Raw genomic sequence first — 18586 nt, forward strand, 5'->3', positions numbered from 1 at the left:
ATAGTCTCAGCGACATCACAAATTGGTCATTCTTATTACTATTTGCTTCACCACAAGAAACACTTTAAAGTAAATAAATTTTCAAGATTTGACTTGTGACGACATTCAAAACACTTCACCAGCATTTCCAAATTTACTACTAGCAAATAAAATTCGTGTTCAATTCAAAATATTTAAACGAGCAATACTCTATTTCAGGCTACGTAAACAAGACTGTCTTATAAAATTTGCTGAAATTTTTTCATAAAATCTATAGACTGCAAATTTCTTTATATCCATTTAATCAGAAATAAACATTTTGTTGATTGATAGTGATTTCGAGGAAAGAAAAAATGGAAAATATTTTCCAAATGAATAAATGTAGAGCCTTTTTCTTCAATGAAGTGAGGTGGTAGTAAGTTATGTGAACTATTACACTGTTAAAAACAAAATTTTCTGATAGCTTTTAAAATAGAAAAGCTCAGAGAGATTTTCTGTCAAAATTCTTTAAAATTTAATAACAGTTTTTGTTGTTAAATAATCTCACCTGTTAGTTTATTAGTAAAACATTATTAAAGATCTTTATTTAAATAGTTAATTTTGTGTTTTTATGTAACAATTAATCTATTGTACAAAGCATTTAAATTACCATGTCTGTTTGACAAACTCTGCCATTTCATGCGAGGCTTGTATACTCAATAATGTTTAGTAATTATTTCATATATATCTAATCATTAATTGTAATATTTGTTGTTTTTGTTTTTAGATTAAATTGTAAACAAATAAGTGAAATAATATTAAACTTTATAATTAATTTTAAACGTTAAAAAAATGAATGCTATTTTGCATAAAAAAACACTTATAGTTTTGTATTAGTATTATGAATTTTCTGTTATAATAATATAACTGTTGGATGAATGTAGTGATACTTGTTTTTCAAATTCAGTTAAATTTATTGAGTAAATTAGTCAGTTATGAATTAATGGACTTCTTTATCAGCAAGTTAGATTTTTATTTGGTGTGTGTGTATATTAATAGAAGATCAAAAGAATGGCTTATTTATCATATTAATAAAACAGTTTAATTTTTAAAAAAACATAGAAAAAAAGAAAATCTATGCCTTCTTTCATTTTTAAATCAAAATAACTCAAAAATCATATTGTATATTTTTAATTTTTGCTCTGTTATATCATGTTCATTTATCATTTGTCCATAAAAGAATAAATGTTGCCCTCGTTTACTTATTCTTGAAAATTCTTAAAATATGCTTGATATTTGGAATTATTATTTTTTTAAATATATTTTATTTTTATTTTGAAATGTACACTTTACTGTTTTTNGGTACTAACTGCCCCATTTTAGGAGATATAGGGTGACATTAGAGTTACTACCCAGGTAGTGTTGGGTCAGTTTGGCTGGCAATTTTAAATTGAGGCCGGCAATTGACGAAAATGTTTTAAGTTTCTGCAAAACAGTTAAAAATATAAACAAAATTATGATACTTTCATCATTTTTATATTATAAAATTATATCAAATGTATTTAAATGAATATTTGATTTGTTTAGAATTTTATTTATTATTATTATGTGTGCTAATTTTTCATATTTATTATCTTTGTAATTACTATTATTATTATTTAATTTTAATTTTTCTTAATAAAATTATCATATTTTCTTGATTTTAAGATATGGTGCAGTTCTAAAATTTAATTTTAAGATTTTATTTTTACAATGAAAAATGTTGAAAAAAATTAGTTTTTAAGTTTTTGTGCCAAAATTAAGTAACAAGTTTGGTAAATAGTGTAAATGTTAAGAAATGATGTGTTTGGCAGCTTTATTACCCCCATTGTTTTGCATATACAATAACTATTCTTTTTAATGTAGCATTGTAAGTTGCCTCAAAGACATGTTAAGCATTAAAAAGTAGTTTAAATAAGATGCTTGATACTGGCAGAATATGTTTGAACCCAATTAGTATAGCCAAAAACATCTGTAATGTATAAGGTATAAGTAATGGCATAAAGGTTTATGAACTGGTGTATGCCAGTTTAGGAAGCTGCCTTGAAGACAACATTTTTATAATGTCAAAAATGTTTGGAAAGAAAATATACATTTTACCTCAATCATTGCTTTAATGTTTGTTTCACACCCAGAAAATCAATTTTAATTATCTAGAATGATAATGGCATAAACTGGATAACTTTAAAATCTGACACACAAAAACCATAGGACTCTAGCAAAACTTACAGACAATTGCAAATGCTAATGATTAAAATGTCGTCATCAGGCTATACTCCATACATCGGATAGTTGTTAAATTTGACAATGCAACCCAACAAGGACTTCTAAATGAGATAAAAAATGTTAGTGATTAAACAAAATTTTGTCAAAGTCTTATGCTTTATTGTATGTCAAATGTCTGTTGTCGCTGTCTAATGCATCATTTGGTCTGCTCACGACAATTATTGCTTTGGACTGCAGATGTAACATGCAATCAGTTATAAGATTTATCTCTGCATAAGACAATAAAAAACTGAGTTAAAAGTGCACCTTAGAATCAAGAAAATATGGTTATGGTTATTATTACTTTTAAATTAAAAAAAAAAGTTATTTTATTTCAAATAAATGAAAATGAAATGAAATATTTTTATCTTATTGTTATTAAAAGTATGATATAAAGAGAAGAAATATAAATAAATATGCTTAAAATGCATTTTAATATCTTGAAAGTAAATATTATATTATCAAAAGATTTATTTATTTTTTCATTATTTTGTGTAAAATGTTTAATGACTAATTTTAAAGTTAATTGACAGAAATATTTTGATTTAAAATATGGAAGTAAAAATAAATTTTTGAAGCAAATTTCTTAATTTAAATTATTTCAGAATTTAATTTATAATTTCAAGAGTGAAAATTTATTGTAAAATTTTATCTATATTTAATTTATAAGGAAGCAAATCCTAACAAGAATTGCTTTTGGTGGCTTCTCACTGCAGTTTTATTTTCTGTTTGCAGAATAATGAATCCCCATCAAGATCAACCGGACCCTGATGCCATAAAAATGTTTGTTGGACAGATTCCACGAAATTGGGATGAAAACGATCTGAAAACCATGTTCGAAGATTTCGGTCCCGTTTATCAAATCAACGTTTTAAGGGACAAATTAACGGGACAAAGTCGAGGTAAGCTAATACCAATTAGTTGTGATATACATAAATATGGAGTGTGGGTTTAAGCTGGGAAAAAATTTTCTGTAGCCTTTTACTGTAAATTTTAGAAACTTGTAGCTAACATTTCTCATTTGTGAAGCTGGCCAGAACAATACACAATACATTATTGTTTAAACATCTGTTTAGTTTCATAGATACTGTAAATTATTACAGTGTACTTCTCTACCAATATAACTATAAATCTATTGTTAAAACCAACAAGTATCATACATTATTGAACAATTCTTCTTGGTTTTGATTTACACAGCAACAAATGCTGAATGAAAATTAAATTCCCATCTTGGAGGGCCATTTATGGCAATGTTTAACAGGTTGCTGACATTTTTTACATCAAGACAGTTCTCAATTGGAGTTTTTGTTAATATCATCTCACTGAAACCTTTCACACTCAACAGTGTGCACTATGTGAAAGAACAAATTCAATAACTGTTGATATATGACAGTAATCTGAGAGGTTATTTACAACTATCATTTTATAAACTTTAGCCAATTACATATCTTTACATTTGACAGCAACAAATCTTTTAAACAAATCCCACTTCATTAGAAATTATTATTATTATTATTTTTTTAAATTACAAGATTAACAATTAAGTATTTGTTTATTGGAAACTTTTGTGTCTACAAAGCAGAGAATACATGATGCTTCCTTCATACATGAGGTAATGTCTGTCAAGGTGAACTTTCTTCTCACATAGTCAGAGCGATGAGAGACTGCACTCAGTTGGTACTAACTGCCCCATTTTAGGAGATATAGGGTGACATTAGAGTTACTACCCAGGTAGTGTTGGGTCAGTTTGGCTGGCAATTTTAAATTGAGGCCGGCAATTGACGAAAATGTTTTAAGTTTCTGCAAAACAGTTAAAAATATAAACAAAATTATATCTAATTGAAAAAATATTAGATTAAATTTTAATATTTAGTATATTTACTTATAATGATAAAATGCTTGAACAACATCTTAAATACTTTTTTGGCAACACTTTAATTAGTTCAAAACAAATGTTCTAGATCTTTTCACAAGTCTGTGAGGTTTAACAAGATGATTTGCACTGTTTAAGGACACATTTCAGATCTTTTTGTTAAACCTGATGCAGACCTGTGAAAAGGGGTCAAAAAGGTTCTTTTATAGAAATAAAAGTGTTGCTGAAAAATAGCCTACAAGGTGTTGTTTAAGCTAAATTGGTCTATACAGAAGTATTTTTTTAATGATAAAATGACTTTCCATTATAACTATTAATGTTTTTGTTATAATTCACAAAAGATGCTCTAATATGTTAAATTTTCAAATGCATTTTGCCTGATTCTGCCTGAAATTTAGTAAAATGTTGATTATATATACTTTTGGGCTGCACTTTACGTAAAAACATGCATATCTACATGTAAATGGAGAACTTTCAGGTTTCTGTTGAAAGATTGATTTTAGATTTCCTAATCTTTTTCCATTCTTAAGCTTGATGTTTATTAATTAATAAATGTACTGTGCTTGGTAATTTTTCTAAACTGAAATAAAGTTTAGAAAGTATTGAAAAGAATTGGAATTAGGAGAAATTTTGGTATTGTCCCATCGCTAGTTAAACCATCTTAAAAATGTTAGTTTTTTAGTGAAATGTGCTAAGAAAGTTGTTGCTAAATCTAAATTCTTGCAGCATTTTAGCAAAAAAAACTAGCAATGGCTTAAACCCTGCAGAGTCTTCCAAAAAGAATTGTCAATTTAAATTATTGAAATTATGTTTACTATTATCTAAGAATGTCATAATATCAAAAGATTGGAAAACTGCTGAAGATTCACATTTGTCTATTATAATTTCTCGTACATGCGCCTGACAACACATGGCACATATCCATTCAATACTCAAATTCTTCTTACTCTCTCTATGCCATATCCATGGTCATTCATACAACAGCCATAATTCTGTGGCTCCTGTAGATTACTCATATTTTACAATGATGACTGATTCAGATTTTTTGAGCTGCAGCAGAACACAAAGCACCTTCTCTGTTGCAGGGTTGCCATTTTCATTTACAGCTCTTCCTAGAGGTAGTAGATGACAATACATTTGAATGCTGATGGTGGATGAAACTTGAATGGTTACTCTTTCAATTGATGTATGTCCCATATTTCTTAGGTAACAATTAACATAATTACAGTAATTTAAAGTGGTAGAATTAATTTTAGAAGACTGCATGTGTGTGTGCAGGGTTATTCAAAAAAGTACCTCCCTGGTTTTCAAAAAGTTTTTCTGTTTATTGCAAACTGATACACTAATATACAATATAAGATATATTTCTAGAAAACTTTGCAAGTTGTTTCAGATAGCATAACAGACAAATGAAACAATTTATGACAGTTTATAATTGACTGAATAAAATTGTTTTTAAATTTCATTATTACTATTAAAAAGACGGAAATTAAAAGTGTAAGTAATATTAGTAGAGAGATGGTCTTACGGGAGTAAAATTATACCTAATAGTTTGTCATATTACAGGTAAAGTTCTATAGTATTTTGTATTGACTAATTTAATAGCTGAAACTGAATGGTATGCTGTAAGCATACAAACAACTATTACATAGCTTTTGGGTACTTTTGAGTTATCTCACTCATCTGTGGAAAAGGAAAAATAATCTCTCCTTGTCTTTGTTTTGTATTTATTTTGTTTTATTTTTGTATTAAAAAATATCTAAATGTTCTGTTTGGGTTGCCATAGCAACACAGTGTTCATCTTTCCTTTCTCGAAGATGAGCAGAATAACTATAAAACACTTGAAAGCTATGTAAGTGTTATTTATACACTCCATTAAAGCATCTTGCATAGTTTTAATCATTTAGTTGTGGCATTCTAGCTTACTAATAAAATTTAATAGCTTTTATTTATGAGCAACAGATGTTGTTAATGTTGCTCCATACGTTTGGTATTTGCCAGATGTCTAGCAGACAATTGGCCAATATCGAGCAGTACGGATGATTTACTGATGGCTAATATTTGGTATTTGCCATTTTCCATTCCTTGTCGGTATAATGTGCTGAATGAAGGGGAACGAATAGGCAATTATTTGACACTCGGCAAATACTGAATGCGTGGAACAGGCTTTAGTAATGAAATTATGTATTTGTGCTTTTTTGCATTCAGCTGCTAAATGGTTTGGTTTTTTTATTGTAAATACTACTGTTCTGTCAATTAAGAATGAATTGTAAAAGTCAGTAGTCAAAACAACCAATCTGATTTATCATACATAATCTGTGCTACAATATTTTGAATTAGTTATGTAAAAATTTTCTGAATAGTCACGATTTATGTCAGATTCAATCTTAAACATATACTTTACTTGATATTATTGAGGTTGCAAAATAATTTTACTTGATTTTTTTTTTATTTACATAATTTATCTTAAATCAAATTACATTTTTGAGTATTTTTATATGAAATTCAGGATTTTTAAATAAGAATATTCTTTAAAATTATCTTCTTGGAATTAATATTAAATTATCATTCAGGCATTAATAACACCATCATTTTTATTATAGTTATTCACTTTATTATATTGCTGTAATTTTTTCTTTTGGATGATGATGATCTATTGTTATATTCTGTCAAAAACTGTGAAAAATTGTGACATAACTTCATTTAGGTCCTTCACTCCTCATATATATGTCTGGTGTCTTACTTCAGTAAATCTAAATAAATTGAATTGTAATTTTCTTATCTCTTAAAGAATGTCTTAGATTAACTACTTACTGATAAGGGATGAAATTTATATTTTTTATATTTACATGAAATTTTTTTATTGTTTATGTTCAGATTTTTATTATTTATTCATTTGTTCTCTTTGTTTCAAGGTAGAATTTGGTTAATTTAAAATTTTATTCATTTCTTTTAGGTTGTTGTTTTGTAACATTTTACACCAGGAAATCTGCGCTAGAAGCTCAAAATGCCCTCCACAACATCAAAACGTTACCTGGGGTGAGTATATTAAAATGTTTTTTGTGTTAAGTATATGTGAAAATTGATAAATATCATTTTTTATCATTAATAATGACGTACTAGAGTATTTCATGTACCGATACATTACTGCTTTAACATTTCTTTGCTAAATAATTAAACTGTTATGAATATTAGAGAAGACATATTAATATTTTAATTTAATTTTAATCTATGTTTATATATTATTAATCAACAGAAAAGAACAAACATAGAAAAATTATAGCATTGTACTTAATTGATCAGAGTATAAGCAGAGCTCTGTTTAAGTCAAAATGTTTTTTTCTATGATTAAAATTTAAAGCAGCCCCACAACAACCAAACATGATTTTTTGCAAATAAGTATACAGGTATACCTCGACTTACGTCGTTTTCCTGGAACCAATTACTGACGTAAGGCGAGGTATACCTGTAATTCTGCAAGACAGATATTCTGGTAAAGTCAGAAATTTGATCTGTGGTTCGAGATATTCAAGATCAAAGCTTATTATGCAAAGTCTTTGGGCCAATTGCTAATTGTGTGTCAATCAAGTTTCCAATAGCTGTCAATTTACATTGGTCTTTATGACAATTTTACTTTTCTGGCTCTGTGATATATAACAAAGGAAAAGTATGGCAATTGGTCAAAAAAAATGCCCCCCCAAAGATTTTTACATTTTTGGTCTTGGGACCTTGAAGTATCAAGAAATGCAAAAATATCTGAGGTTTTTTTTCTGTACATATGGATGGTAGTGTGTGTGGATGGACATACCATATTTTGATGAGTATAAGTCACACTTATTTTACTACTTTTTGGGGCTCAAAATCATGGTGTGTCTTATACTCTACAGGTAACCATTTTTACAGTGNTCGACTTACGTCGTTTTTCGACTTAAGTCGTTTTCCTGGAACCAATTACCGATGTAAGGCGAGGTATACCTGTAATTCTGCAAGACAGATATTCTGGTAAAGTCAGAAATTTGATCTGTGGTTCGAGATATTCAAGATCAAAGCTTATTATGCAAAGTCTTTGGGCCAATTGCTAATTGTGTGTCAATCAAGTTTCCAATAGCTGTCAATTTACATTGGTCTTTATGACAATTTTACTTTTCTGGCTCTGTGATATATAACAAAGGAAAAGTATGGCAATTGGTCAAAAAAAATGCCCCCCCAAAGATTTTTACATTTTTGGTCTTGGGACCTTGAAGTATCAAGAAATGCAAAAATATCTGAGGTTTTTTTTCTGTACATATGGATGGTAGTGTGTGTGGATGGACATACCATATTTTGATGAGTATAAGTCACACTTATTTTACTACTTTTTGGGGCTCAAAATCATGGTGTGTCTTATACTCTACAGGTAACCATTTTTACAGTGAAATTATCTACAGTAGTGGTCCACTCTAAGGACCAACCTGTGCAGTGGTCGGTTAAGCAGATGGTCCCTTAACCGAATGGCTAGAGTACCTAGATTATCAGAGTTGCGACACATGAGTCATCGCCACCATGTTCTGTCGGCTGTCATCACATGACCTCTGAGTTTACATTAAGAAATGACGATTATTTCAGTTTAATAAAGGTATCGATTTATCCATCCATTATATTCTTGAATAAAAAAACAAATAAAATGCATCTTTAGACATTCCCATTAAAAAAGTTTTTTTCTAAATGTTTTGTCACAAAATAGGAGTTCGTCTTATACTTGACAGCGACTTATACTCGTCAAAATATGGTAATTTTGTTCACCATCTTTGAAGCTTAATAATTCTTTGTTTTTTGTCTAAAATTTCTGAAATTTTGTAGTGAGGTTTGTGTATGAGGGATTGATGCTATTAAATTTTTGTGGTTTAAGGTTGAGGGGTGGGGAGATAAAGGGAAGTTGTGTGTCATATCTTGAGTAGGGTTGCATTGATGTAAATGAGTAGTATGATGTAAATAGTAATGAGTTTACTCATTTTTAGCATTTAAAATTTTTTGTAAAACCATCCCTACCCTCAAAATAAAGCTTTTTGCCGTTTTATAATAATTAAAAATATAAAACTTTTTAATAATAAAATATCATAACAGATGCCACCACACATGTAGTTTTATATGTTGCTGGGAAAGTTAATCAACTTGTTGCTGGATATTTTTATTTTAGATTTAGATCAGTTTTAAACCTTTTTCTCACAGTTATAGTTTTATATGCTGCAGTGCTCAGTTTTCTTTTTCTAGAAAATATCCAGTATAATAATTACTCAATTGCAAGACACTGAATGGCATTATTGAAAATTTGAGTTATAGTTTCAGCCACAAACTTTGCAGTCATCTGAATCAGTATTTGAACTTGCATTTGGATAAACAATTTGTGAAAATTAAATAATAATAGAGAGGCACATTGCTTATGAGTATTAGTTGGATGGGATCAGTTAACACAGATGTAGGAAAGTCCCAAAAAAGAAGTCATAACAAATTTTTGAGTTATTTAGTAACATCAAAATAATAATGTAATAAAAAATGAAAATTTAATCTGATTTCTTTTTTTATTTTAGCTTCATCATCCAATTCAGATGAAACCTGCTGATAGTGAAAACAGGAATGGTAAACATATTTTTCTTTCTCAGTTTACAATCATGTCATTATTTTTTGATGTTTAGTCCTGCATTGTTTGTTTGTCGGTAAAGATAAACTAAATAATTACATTTTTTCTTTATTATTTGTTTGTTCAGTTGCTTAGTTTTTAGATATTTTATCAATCTAAAATATTTGCATCATTAGCAAAATGTTCATTTATAATTTTTCTACTACTTTCAGAAAAATATAAAAAACAATATAATATTAATCCAAAAACTTTATCATTTCTGTGGATAAGAGAAAAATTGTGTTTCCACATTTCAATAAGATTTTTACACAGATAAATCATTGTGTTGTGATAATTCTCACATGCACATATCATAATATATATATACACACACAGACAAACACACATATGCATGGATCTTTTGTTATTTATGAAGACTGATTTTGAAAAACTATACTCAATCTGTCTTTAAAAGTACAGAGTCTCTTAATAATACTTCTGAAAATTAAAAAGACAAAAATTTTCATAACTAAATAAAAAATTGAAAAATCAGATACTCTTGTAGATCTCTTAAGAGTCAGTAATGATGATGAGAAAGTTTTTATCAACTTGCTTAATTTAAGAATCTGGATAAAAATTTGTTTTATTAGTTTAGTCTACATCTAAAAAGTCCAAATCTGTTAAGACTAGACTTGTGTAAGCTATAACCTAAATTCATAAAAGCAAAATGATGATCTGTCAAAATAGGATTATGTTACAGCTAATGAAACAGATCATTTAAAAAAGTAAAAAAACTTAATTTGTAAACTATTGTCCATTTAGAATTTTAAAGATTAAATCAATGAATATTGTGTAATGAGCAAAATATACAAACTTATTAAATACTGATGTTTTAAGTTTTTGATTGAAAACATTCATTATTATTGTTCTTAATATATTTAATCTTAAAATATTGATGTAAGCAATTTACTTCTACTCAATTTATTAAAATTTTATATGAGTACTTTTATTAAATTCATTTTAAGTTAAAGTTTTATATTTGCTTATCATTCCTTGTTGCTAATAAAATGCTTTATTTTTGAAATCCTAGAAAGAAAATTATTTGTTGGCATGTTATCAAAGAAATGTAATGAAAATGATGTTCGTATAATGTTCTCACCATTTGGAACTATAGAAGAATGTACAGTGTTACGTGATGTTAATGGGCAAAGCAAAGGTAAATTATTGTTTTAAACTTAACTTTTAGTTAAAGTTGTCATAAATTTATTTTGGTGTTATTTTTAAGGCTGTGCATTTGTGACTTATGCTTCTCGACAGTGTGCTATTAATGCTATCAAAGGAATGAACCATTCTCAGACTATGGAGGTAAATAATTTTAGAAAACTTTCTTTTATAAGTTATTGTTTATATGTCATTTAAATAAATGTAATAATAGACTATTGTTAAATTGGCTATTAAATATATTTAAAATTGAATTAAACAAATACTTTTAAACATTTTAATTCAATGCATTTACTGTTTGTTTTTTTAATAATTGCTGGATAATTATAAAAACGAGAGAAAGAAATACTGTGGTTTAAATTTAATGTTAATTTTGTTATTTGTTATATTTTTACCTAAAATTTAATACAGTTTGAGCACTTGGCTTGTCCCATTTTATGGAATGTTTTCATGAATAAGATTTGTTTGTAAATTGGGGTTATACTGTACTGTTAAAACATTTGTTGTTTTTTCAGTGATATATGCATAAATGTATATTTTAACTTGTAATTGTATATAGTATTGTCATATTAAACAGTGATACCTTTGAAACCAAGAAAACCATTTTCTTCTTTGATAAGATGTCTAGCCCAGCACTTAACCGTGCTATATTGATTGGGCCATTTCTATAAAAGTTCCATAAATGCTGATGAATCTTAATCAGGACATCATTTTCACTATTCAGAAATAGAATTACACAGTGGTGTTTCTTTGCAAATCACTGTTATCTTCATTTTAACAGTTAACTAAGTTCACTTTGGCATCATTTGATAGAAGTGAAACTCAGATCATAAGCCTCGAGTATTCTGATATCACATCTTATAGTCTTTTCTGTTAGGAAAAATAGAAGATATCTCTTTTATACGACGCCTTGTATAATGAGAATTCAATCAATAATAAATATTAATGATAAGAATGCTTTTGCATTTCATAATTATCATTTAATGTTTGATTGTGGTGCTGAAAATAAGCATTTCTCATGCTTAACACTTATGTGTAGCGTCATCATTCAAAATACCATTGCATAAGTCGCGAGTAGGAAACTACATTAAATTCAGAATAAACATTTATTAATAAATGTTTCAGATTAAATTCAATGCCCATTAAACAGAAAATAATTGTAAAACTAGTTAACATTCTTTGCAAAATTGTCAACTTAGAGAAAATTCTTGTTAATTTAAACTCTGATAGTTCAAAATCTTGTTAGTTTGTAATTGTACTATTTGTCGTAGCCAGAGATATAGAGATTTACACATTAAGGGATTTGGTTAGTTCGAAATACAGCTACTGTGAGATTCAAAGTGAAAATTCTATCCAAACTGTGATGTGCGTTTGTTTACTCACTCATTTAGATTGAAGTGCTTCCATACTATGAAAGAACAATAGACCAAGAATAACTCTAATCTGGTCAACATCTCTCTGCTTTTACAGTTACACATTTTTGAGTGTCACCTTACCCATGAACTATACTTTTTTTCTCTTCTCGTAAAATACGGCCGAGTTTCGGGATTGTAAGATTGGGTTACAAGTAGCAGATTGAGATATTTATAAGGCTCTAGGCTACTACATTTGGGCAACTTATTACTTTTTGTGTCACTTTAATAAATTACATAAATTATGTGGTATTTGGTATATTGTACAGAAATATGCAAATCTTGGATAATTTAAAACTTGATAATTCAGAGTTGTGATTATTTTCTCCCTTGTATTTCAAACTAACGAGAATTTCCTGTAATAGCAAGTTCTCTTAATCAGTAATATTGTATTATTATTGTTGTTTGAAATAATTTTATTATTTTCTAATATCTACTTAATACTTATTACTCCTAACAGTTTTTTGAGAAATATCTGAAACAAACAAATCACACGATTACATTATAAGCAATACCATTTTATTTGTTCTTTTCTTAGGGATGTGGCAGTCCTCTTGTAGTTAAATTTGCTGACACGCAGAAAGAAAAAGATCAAAAAAGGCAACAACAGATGATGGCAAATTTATGGAACATGACAAATTGTGCTAACGTAGGTGCACTCAACCCTCAGTATTTGACAGTAAGTGATACAAATTATAAGTATAGGTGTTGTCCCAGTGCTTCGGGAACAAAGGTGGTCCCCGAAAATGGAGAGATGCAGAATAATAATGTATAAATTATTGAATAGTGAATTTTTTTAAAACTAGTATTAAACTGAAATTCAAAGTTTTAATGTGGTTTTTGTTGATATGTTAATATTTTTACTTGGTTATTTTCTTTACAGCTTTATAAATAGTCATTAAATTTCAAAATGATGAAAATGGGGACATTTGTAGTACAAATTTTCTCAACATTGATTTTATACATTACATTTCTAGTAAAATAATATTAGAAAATGAAATTTATTTAAGTTATTTAACAGATTCTGCATGTATAAAACATTTATTAACACAAAGTAATTAAGGTAGAAAACAGCTATTTATTTACTTGTTTACTAGTTCAATTGTAAAAATTGTTCATAAAGTTATGCATAATTTAGAGTACAGTAATAATTTATTGGTCTACCAAAATTTTTTGTATTAAAATATTTTGGCTCCAGTGAACTGACACAATAATAAAATATATAATATCCACTAAACTGTTAGAAGTTCTAAGGTAATTCTAATATATTTAAATTCAAATTATATTTTCTGAGACAGAAATCATAGAGTTGTATTGATACAATTATTAAGTATTTTTATAGATGAAAAATATTTGCAATTAAATATTAGAAAATTTATAAACAAAAATGTTTTTCACCTGCTTGTCTTGTTGTTGCTGAAATATTCATCTAAAACTGGTTTTCAAATGTGCCATGAAATTTAAAAAAAAATCAGCATTATTAAGACTTATTTTTATTAATAATTTTATTTTTTATATAAAAAATTGAAAATCTTTAATGTAGCAATTTAAGTATTTATGTAAGTGTGTTCCTTTTAATGTGATGCTGACCTGTGTGCCACTGAAAATTGTGTATCACTATCTCAAAGTTACAAATCACTGATATAAAAAATAAATCGATAATAATAATTAAAAAAAGGATAAAAAATATTTAATTAAGTAAATTAATTATTTTGCTATTTTTATAAAATGAGAATTCTATTTCTCTGGGAAAGTTTAAAATAATCAAAAAATACTTTTACAGTATATATTATTTAAAGTATTACATCCATTTAATTTTTGACAGAATATTGGAAAATTTGATAGATTTTATATATTTTCTTCCTATTTTTTAATTAATATTTATACTTAATTGTCTTATCATTTAATTCTTAAATTTTTTAAAAGGTATTTCATTTAAAAATTGGCTAATTTACTAAATTAAATTCTAGCAGGCTACACAGAATAGTGCCTTTGGAAGTTTTAACAATTTGTTACAAATGTCTGGAGGTAAGATAGTTTACTTTTTCATTTATTTATTATTTTTTCTTTCTTATTTATATTATAATTTTGTGTTTATGGTGTGCATAAAACATACACTCACGTGCTTACAAGCATAGTTTTTTTTTTAAATCCAGTAACTTTAATAAGTTCCAGGGAAATATAAATTTAGAAATGGGAAATTTTATTTACTAAATCAATATTTGCAAGTGCAGTAATGATTGTTTTTGCAGCTGTAGCTTAATTTTTGGGAATTTTTTATCAAACATAATTGATTCTGTAGTTGGTGAATGCAGGAATAAAATGTAAATTATAAAATCCTAGAACAAATTTAATGATGCATTAAAATGAATATTTTGTAAGTAAAAACTTACAGAAAAAAAATCTGTTTACTTTTATATTCTATGATGAGCTAATTTAGTTACATGAGATGTAAAGCTCAGTTTGACAAAAACAGGATGTACAGTACAATGCCTAGCATTCATCCTGTTTTTGTGTAATGACAAAAGAAATAGTTTAAATTTGCTGAAATAAGAATGGGAAGAAGAGGAAGTTCAAAGATTGATTAATCATTATCTAACAAATAAGAAATTTGATATACTTGAAATCTGGTCAGACTGGAAAAATGCATGGTTCAGAAAAGTAAAATGGATTGTCATTTCTTGGCAATTTTTATTCGTACTTTTGAAACACAAGAGAAAATAGGTTCATTCCCATAAATTATGCAATTAGAAATTTGTTTCTTTGACTTAAATAGGAAAAAGTTAGCAATTGTTTAATCTTCAAAAGTTGCATCAAGACTGACAATTGATTGTTACTGGACACAACTATATTGATTTGGTACTTTGATACATTCTTATTTCTAAATTGACAATTTTGCAAAAAAAATAACCCTAAAAGAATATAATATAATATTATATATATGTATAATAATAATAATAATCTATATCTTATACCTATAGTAATTTACCAAAGGAAAACTTGGAAACTACCTTTCTATTTTCAATTTTGTGTTTAAAATGAAGTATTAAAATATTTTGAGAGTAAGCATTCAAATGTAATAATTACTTTGCTGAATTATTATACAATAATTAGGAAATAATTAGCTTCTAAAGATGGTAAAGGTCACCATCTGTTGGTAAATCTAATGATTAAATTACCTAAATTTTTTGATTGATTAATTTAGAAGGGTCTAGAGAAAATAATAGAGATAAGAGAAAGATTCAAATTCACAACTCCTATTTAAAATGTGATTACATTGCTAATTATGTAAATCTTTTTGAATATTAACCCATGATGACATGTAGTTTCCATTTAGCATAGCTGTAAGCCTAAGGTGGCAATTTTCTGCTTATTTTTCATGCATAATTTTGCCTCACAGTTGTTCCTTCTATTTGGTAATTCTGAAAAATTCTGTGATGTGTTTTCTCTGTACATGCCAAATTATTCATTGTTCAGCTTACAAGATATTCTTTTGTTTATAGAACAATGTCCTTAACTCCTCTTCCATAGAAAGCCTCCCCAACTTTGCAAAAGTGTGAACTAATGTGAAACAAATTAAGCTGGAAATGAGTAAAGGGTGGGCTGAGGTATTTCTTAAAAAGACCAGAAAAAGATTTTCCTGTATTTTTGGGTATGATGTAAAGCTTCAAAAAAGTTTAAATTATTGAACATCATAATGCTCTAGGCTTAAGCATTCAATGTATTAGCAACTTGCAGATTGGCATATCATGACATTGTGCATAGTTGGCAAACATCCATGACATCATAATTCTCTTTTGTGGCAATTTTTAGAAGTCTCTGTGACTGACAGCACCAAAAACTTATATCAGATTGGAAAATCACTGTCTTACATGTGATTGTGGGGAGGAAAATTGTATCAAAAAACATGCACACAGTAGCAAATTGTTGCAGAGGTTATTTTTGAGGGCCTATGGTAAGTGAAAAAAGTTTTTCAATTAAAATTTTTATATGGTTATGGATAGCATGTGGCATAAGAATATCATGGTAGAACACCTAAGTCAATTTGATTAAAAATTACTGCAAGAACTATTATGTGCAGAAAATTGTCACTACTGCATATAATCGTGGGTTAAGGCAGACATTTTTAGATGTATAATTAAGAAATGATAAACAATGTTACATACTATCTTCACAGTCAGGAACAAATTTTGATAGATTATAGCTAAAATAATCTATTTATTTGGTAAGACAATACATTCATCAAAATAGTAGCTATTACTTCAGGAATTGTTTATTACATATTTGTAAAACATTTTTCATCTTACTTTAGGTAAAAAATCTCAATATCTACATTCAAACAACTTGTGTTAGAATACTAAAATATTCTCCGAATTCATGATAATTTAAAATAGAGCAATTGTTATTAGAATAGAATTTAATAAAGATGAAATTGTTTTACAAATAATCAATGAAAAGTTCCTAAAGTAATGGTTATTATTTTGATGAATATATAACACGGCAATGTGTTTTACTGAATTTGATGGTATCATAAAACATATCTATATTGATTTAGTTTATACAGCCATATAGTTATTTGGAAAGGATTGTATCAAGATATTTGACTTAAGTTTTTAGTCAGTTAATCAAAAAATTTAAATAATTTAATCATTAAATTAATTGAAAACTGATGATATGCCTTCTACTTATCATTATATCCTTCTGATCATTTAATTAATTTTTCAGGCTATACTTTTAAAAAACTAATTCATATTTCTTTATTTCAGTTTACTTACATTACAAGAAGCATAAAAATAGTAATTTTTATAAAATATTTAGTAATTTACAGAAAATACAGTATACAAATAATTGTGTTGTATTCATAAATTTTCTGATTGCAAACTGGAAAAGTTAATAAGCCATTCTGCAAAAATTGTTATTAGTGAAAATATTTAGAACAAAAATATGCTTCTTATGTGGCGTAAAGTTTTCGATCTATCATTATTCTCAAAACTAATTGGAATAATTTGGCAAATTATTATATTTGAACGACTGCGATCCAGATGCCTATATATTGTGTTATAAAAATAGTCATGCTGGAGTTTTATTAAGTCAACAGGTTCTTAAGTTTTAAATCTTTTAAATTAAAAATTTGTGGATTATGTTATGTGAAATGAAATGCTAATAAATATTGAATAGAGATAGTTAAATAGTTTTTGAGAAATTCTGGTGTATCAGTTAATGATACTGCAAATCAAAAGCCAAATGTAAAGTTCAAATTTTACTATTTATCAGGATAGAAGATATTTGTTCAAAGGTGCAGTATCTATAAACCACGTGGAGAAAAAGATGAATCTGTGTTACTGTCTTGGTCACAATAAGCTGTTTTACATAAAACTAAATTTCTGTTTAAAACTAATTACCATTAATCTGTGCACACAAAAATATTTACAGTTTTATAGTCTGACATGAATATTTTCTAAGAATGTATGTTTGTTATTTACTGAAAAAATAGGTTTAGTCTAATATTTCTAGTGCTTTTTTCGTTTATGCATGCTTTCTCAAGAATTCTGTAGACTATTATTTAGTCTTGTTAAATGCATAATCTAGATTTTCATAAAGATTTTTACTAAGATTCTTTGTGTATAAAAATATAAAAATTATGAATGTTTTTTTTTTACTTATAAAGCATGACTATTGTTTTTTTCTCTCTCGACTTCAAAAATTGTTTAATGTTTTTTATTCTGTTGTGAAAAGTCTCTTCGACAAATTAAGCTGTAATACTTTTGCATTGTAACATTTTCTAGTTAATCTGTTTTCTTTCTCTGTAGGTATGAGCTCGTTCAATATACAGCAGCTTGCAGCATTAGCAGCTGCCCAAGCCAGTAGCACTTCTTCATCATGTACAGGTAGAGCCTTTACTGCATAATTTTGAGCCAGTATTCTTTCAAAAACAAATTTTTTTTTATATACTTTAAATATATAAAAAAAAAGCTTTAATGACTGATTAGAAAGTAATAAAATTACAAATTATTTGCTTAAAATATGAGAAATTTGGCAATCTAAATAACTTTTGAGAGCTCATCTTTATGTAATTTCTGTCCATTACAATAACAATAATATAAAAATAAGTATTAGAAACATTATGAGAGGGTTAATTAAAAAATATGTGGTAGGATCCTAAAATTTGGGGACTTTGCATATAGTTCCTTTCTTTGAATGGTTGGAAACACTGACACACTG

General features: G+C 27.3%; 1 protein-coding gene across 13 annotated transcripts in view; it reads left to right on the top strand.

Annotated features, from left to right (window-relative positions):
- LOC111624526 (CUGBP Elav-like family member 2) overlaps positions 1–18586 on the top strand; it is a 62630-nt gene that overhangs the window by 21672 nt on the left and 22372 nt on the right. For 8 of the 13 annotated variants that reach the window (XM_023367375.1, XM_023367380.1, XM_023367381.1 and 5 more), the window contains 6 exons: positions 2998–3164; positions 7092–7174; positions 9703–9751; positions 10822–10947; positions 11017–11096; positions 12903–13043. In XM_023367375.1, coding sequence (XP_023223143.1) covers positions 2998–3164; positions 7092–7174; positions 9703–9751; positions 10822–10947; positions 11017–11096; positions 12903–13043 — 646 coding nt within the window. Of the gene's footprint in view, positions 1–2997; positions 3165–7091; positions 7175–9702; positions 9752–10821; positions 10948–11016; positions 11097–12902; positions 13044–14334; positions 14393–18586 lie in introns of all 13 variants that reach the window. The other 5 variants (XM_023367384.1, XM_023367386.1, XM_023367387.1 and 2 more) reach the window with 5 other exon arrangements.

This window comes from Centruroides sculpturatus, unplaced genomic scaffold (assembly GCF_000671375.1).
Source record: "Centruroides sculpturatus isolate CEXI.00-Female unplaced genomic scaffold, Cexi_2.0 scaffold360, whole genome shotgun sequence".
Taxonomy (NCBI): domain Eukaryota; kingdom Metazoa; phylum Arthropoda; class Arachnida; order Scorpiones; family Buthidae; genus Centruroides; species Centruroides sculpturatus.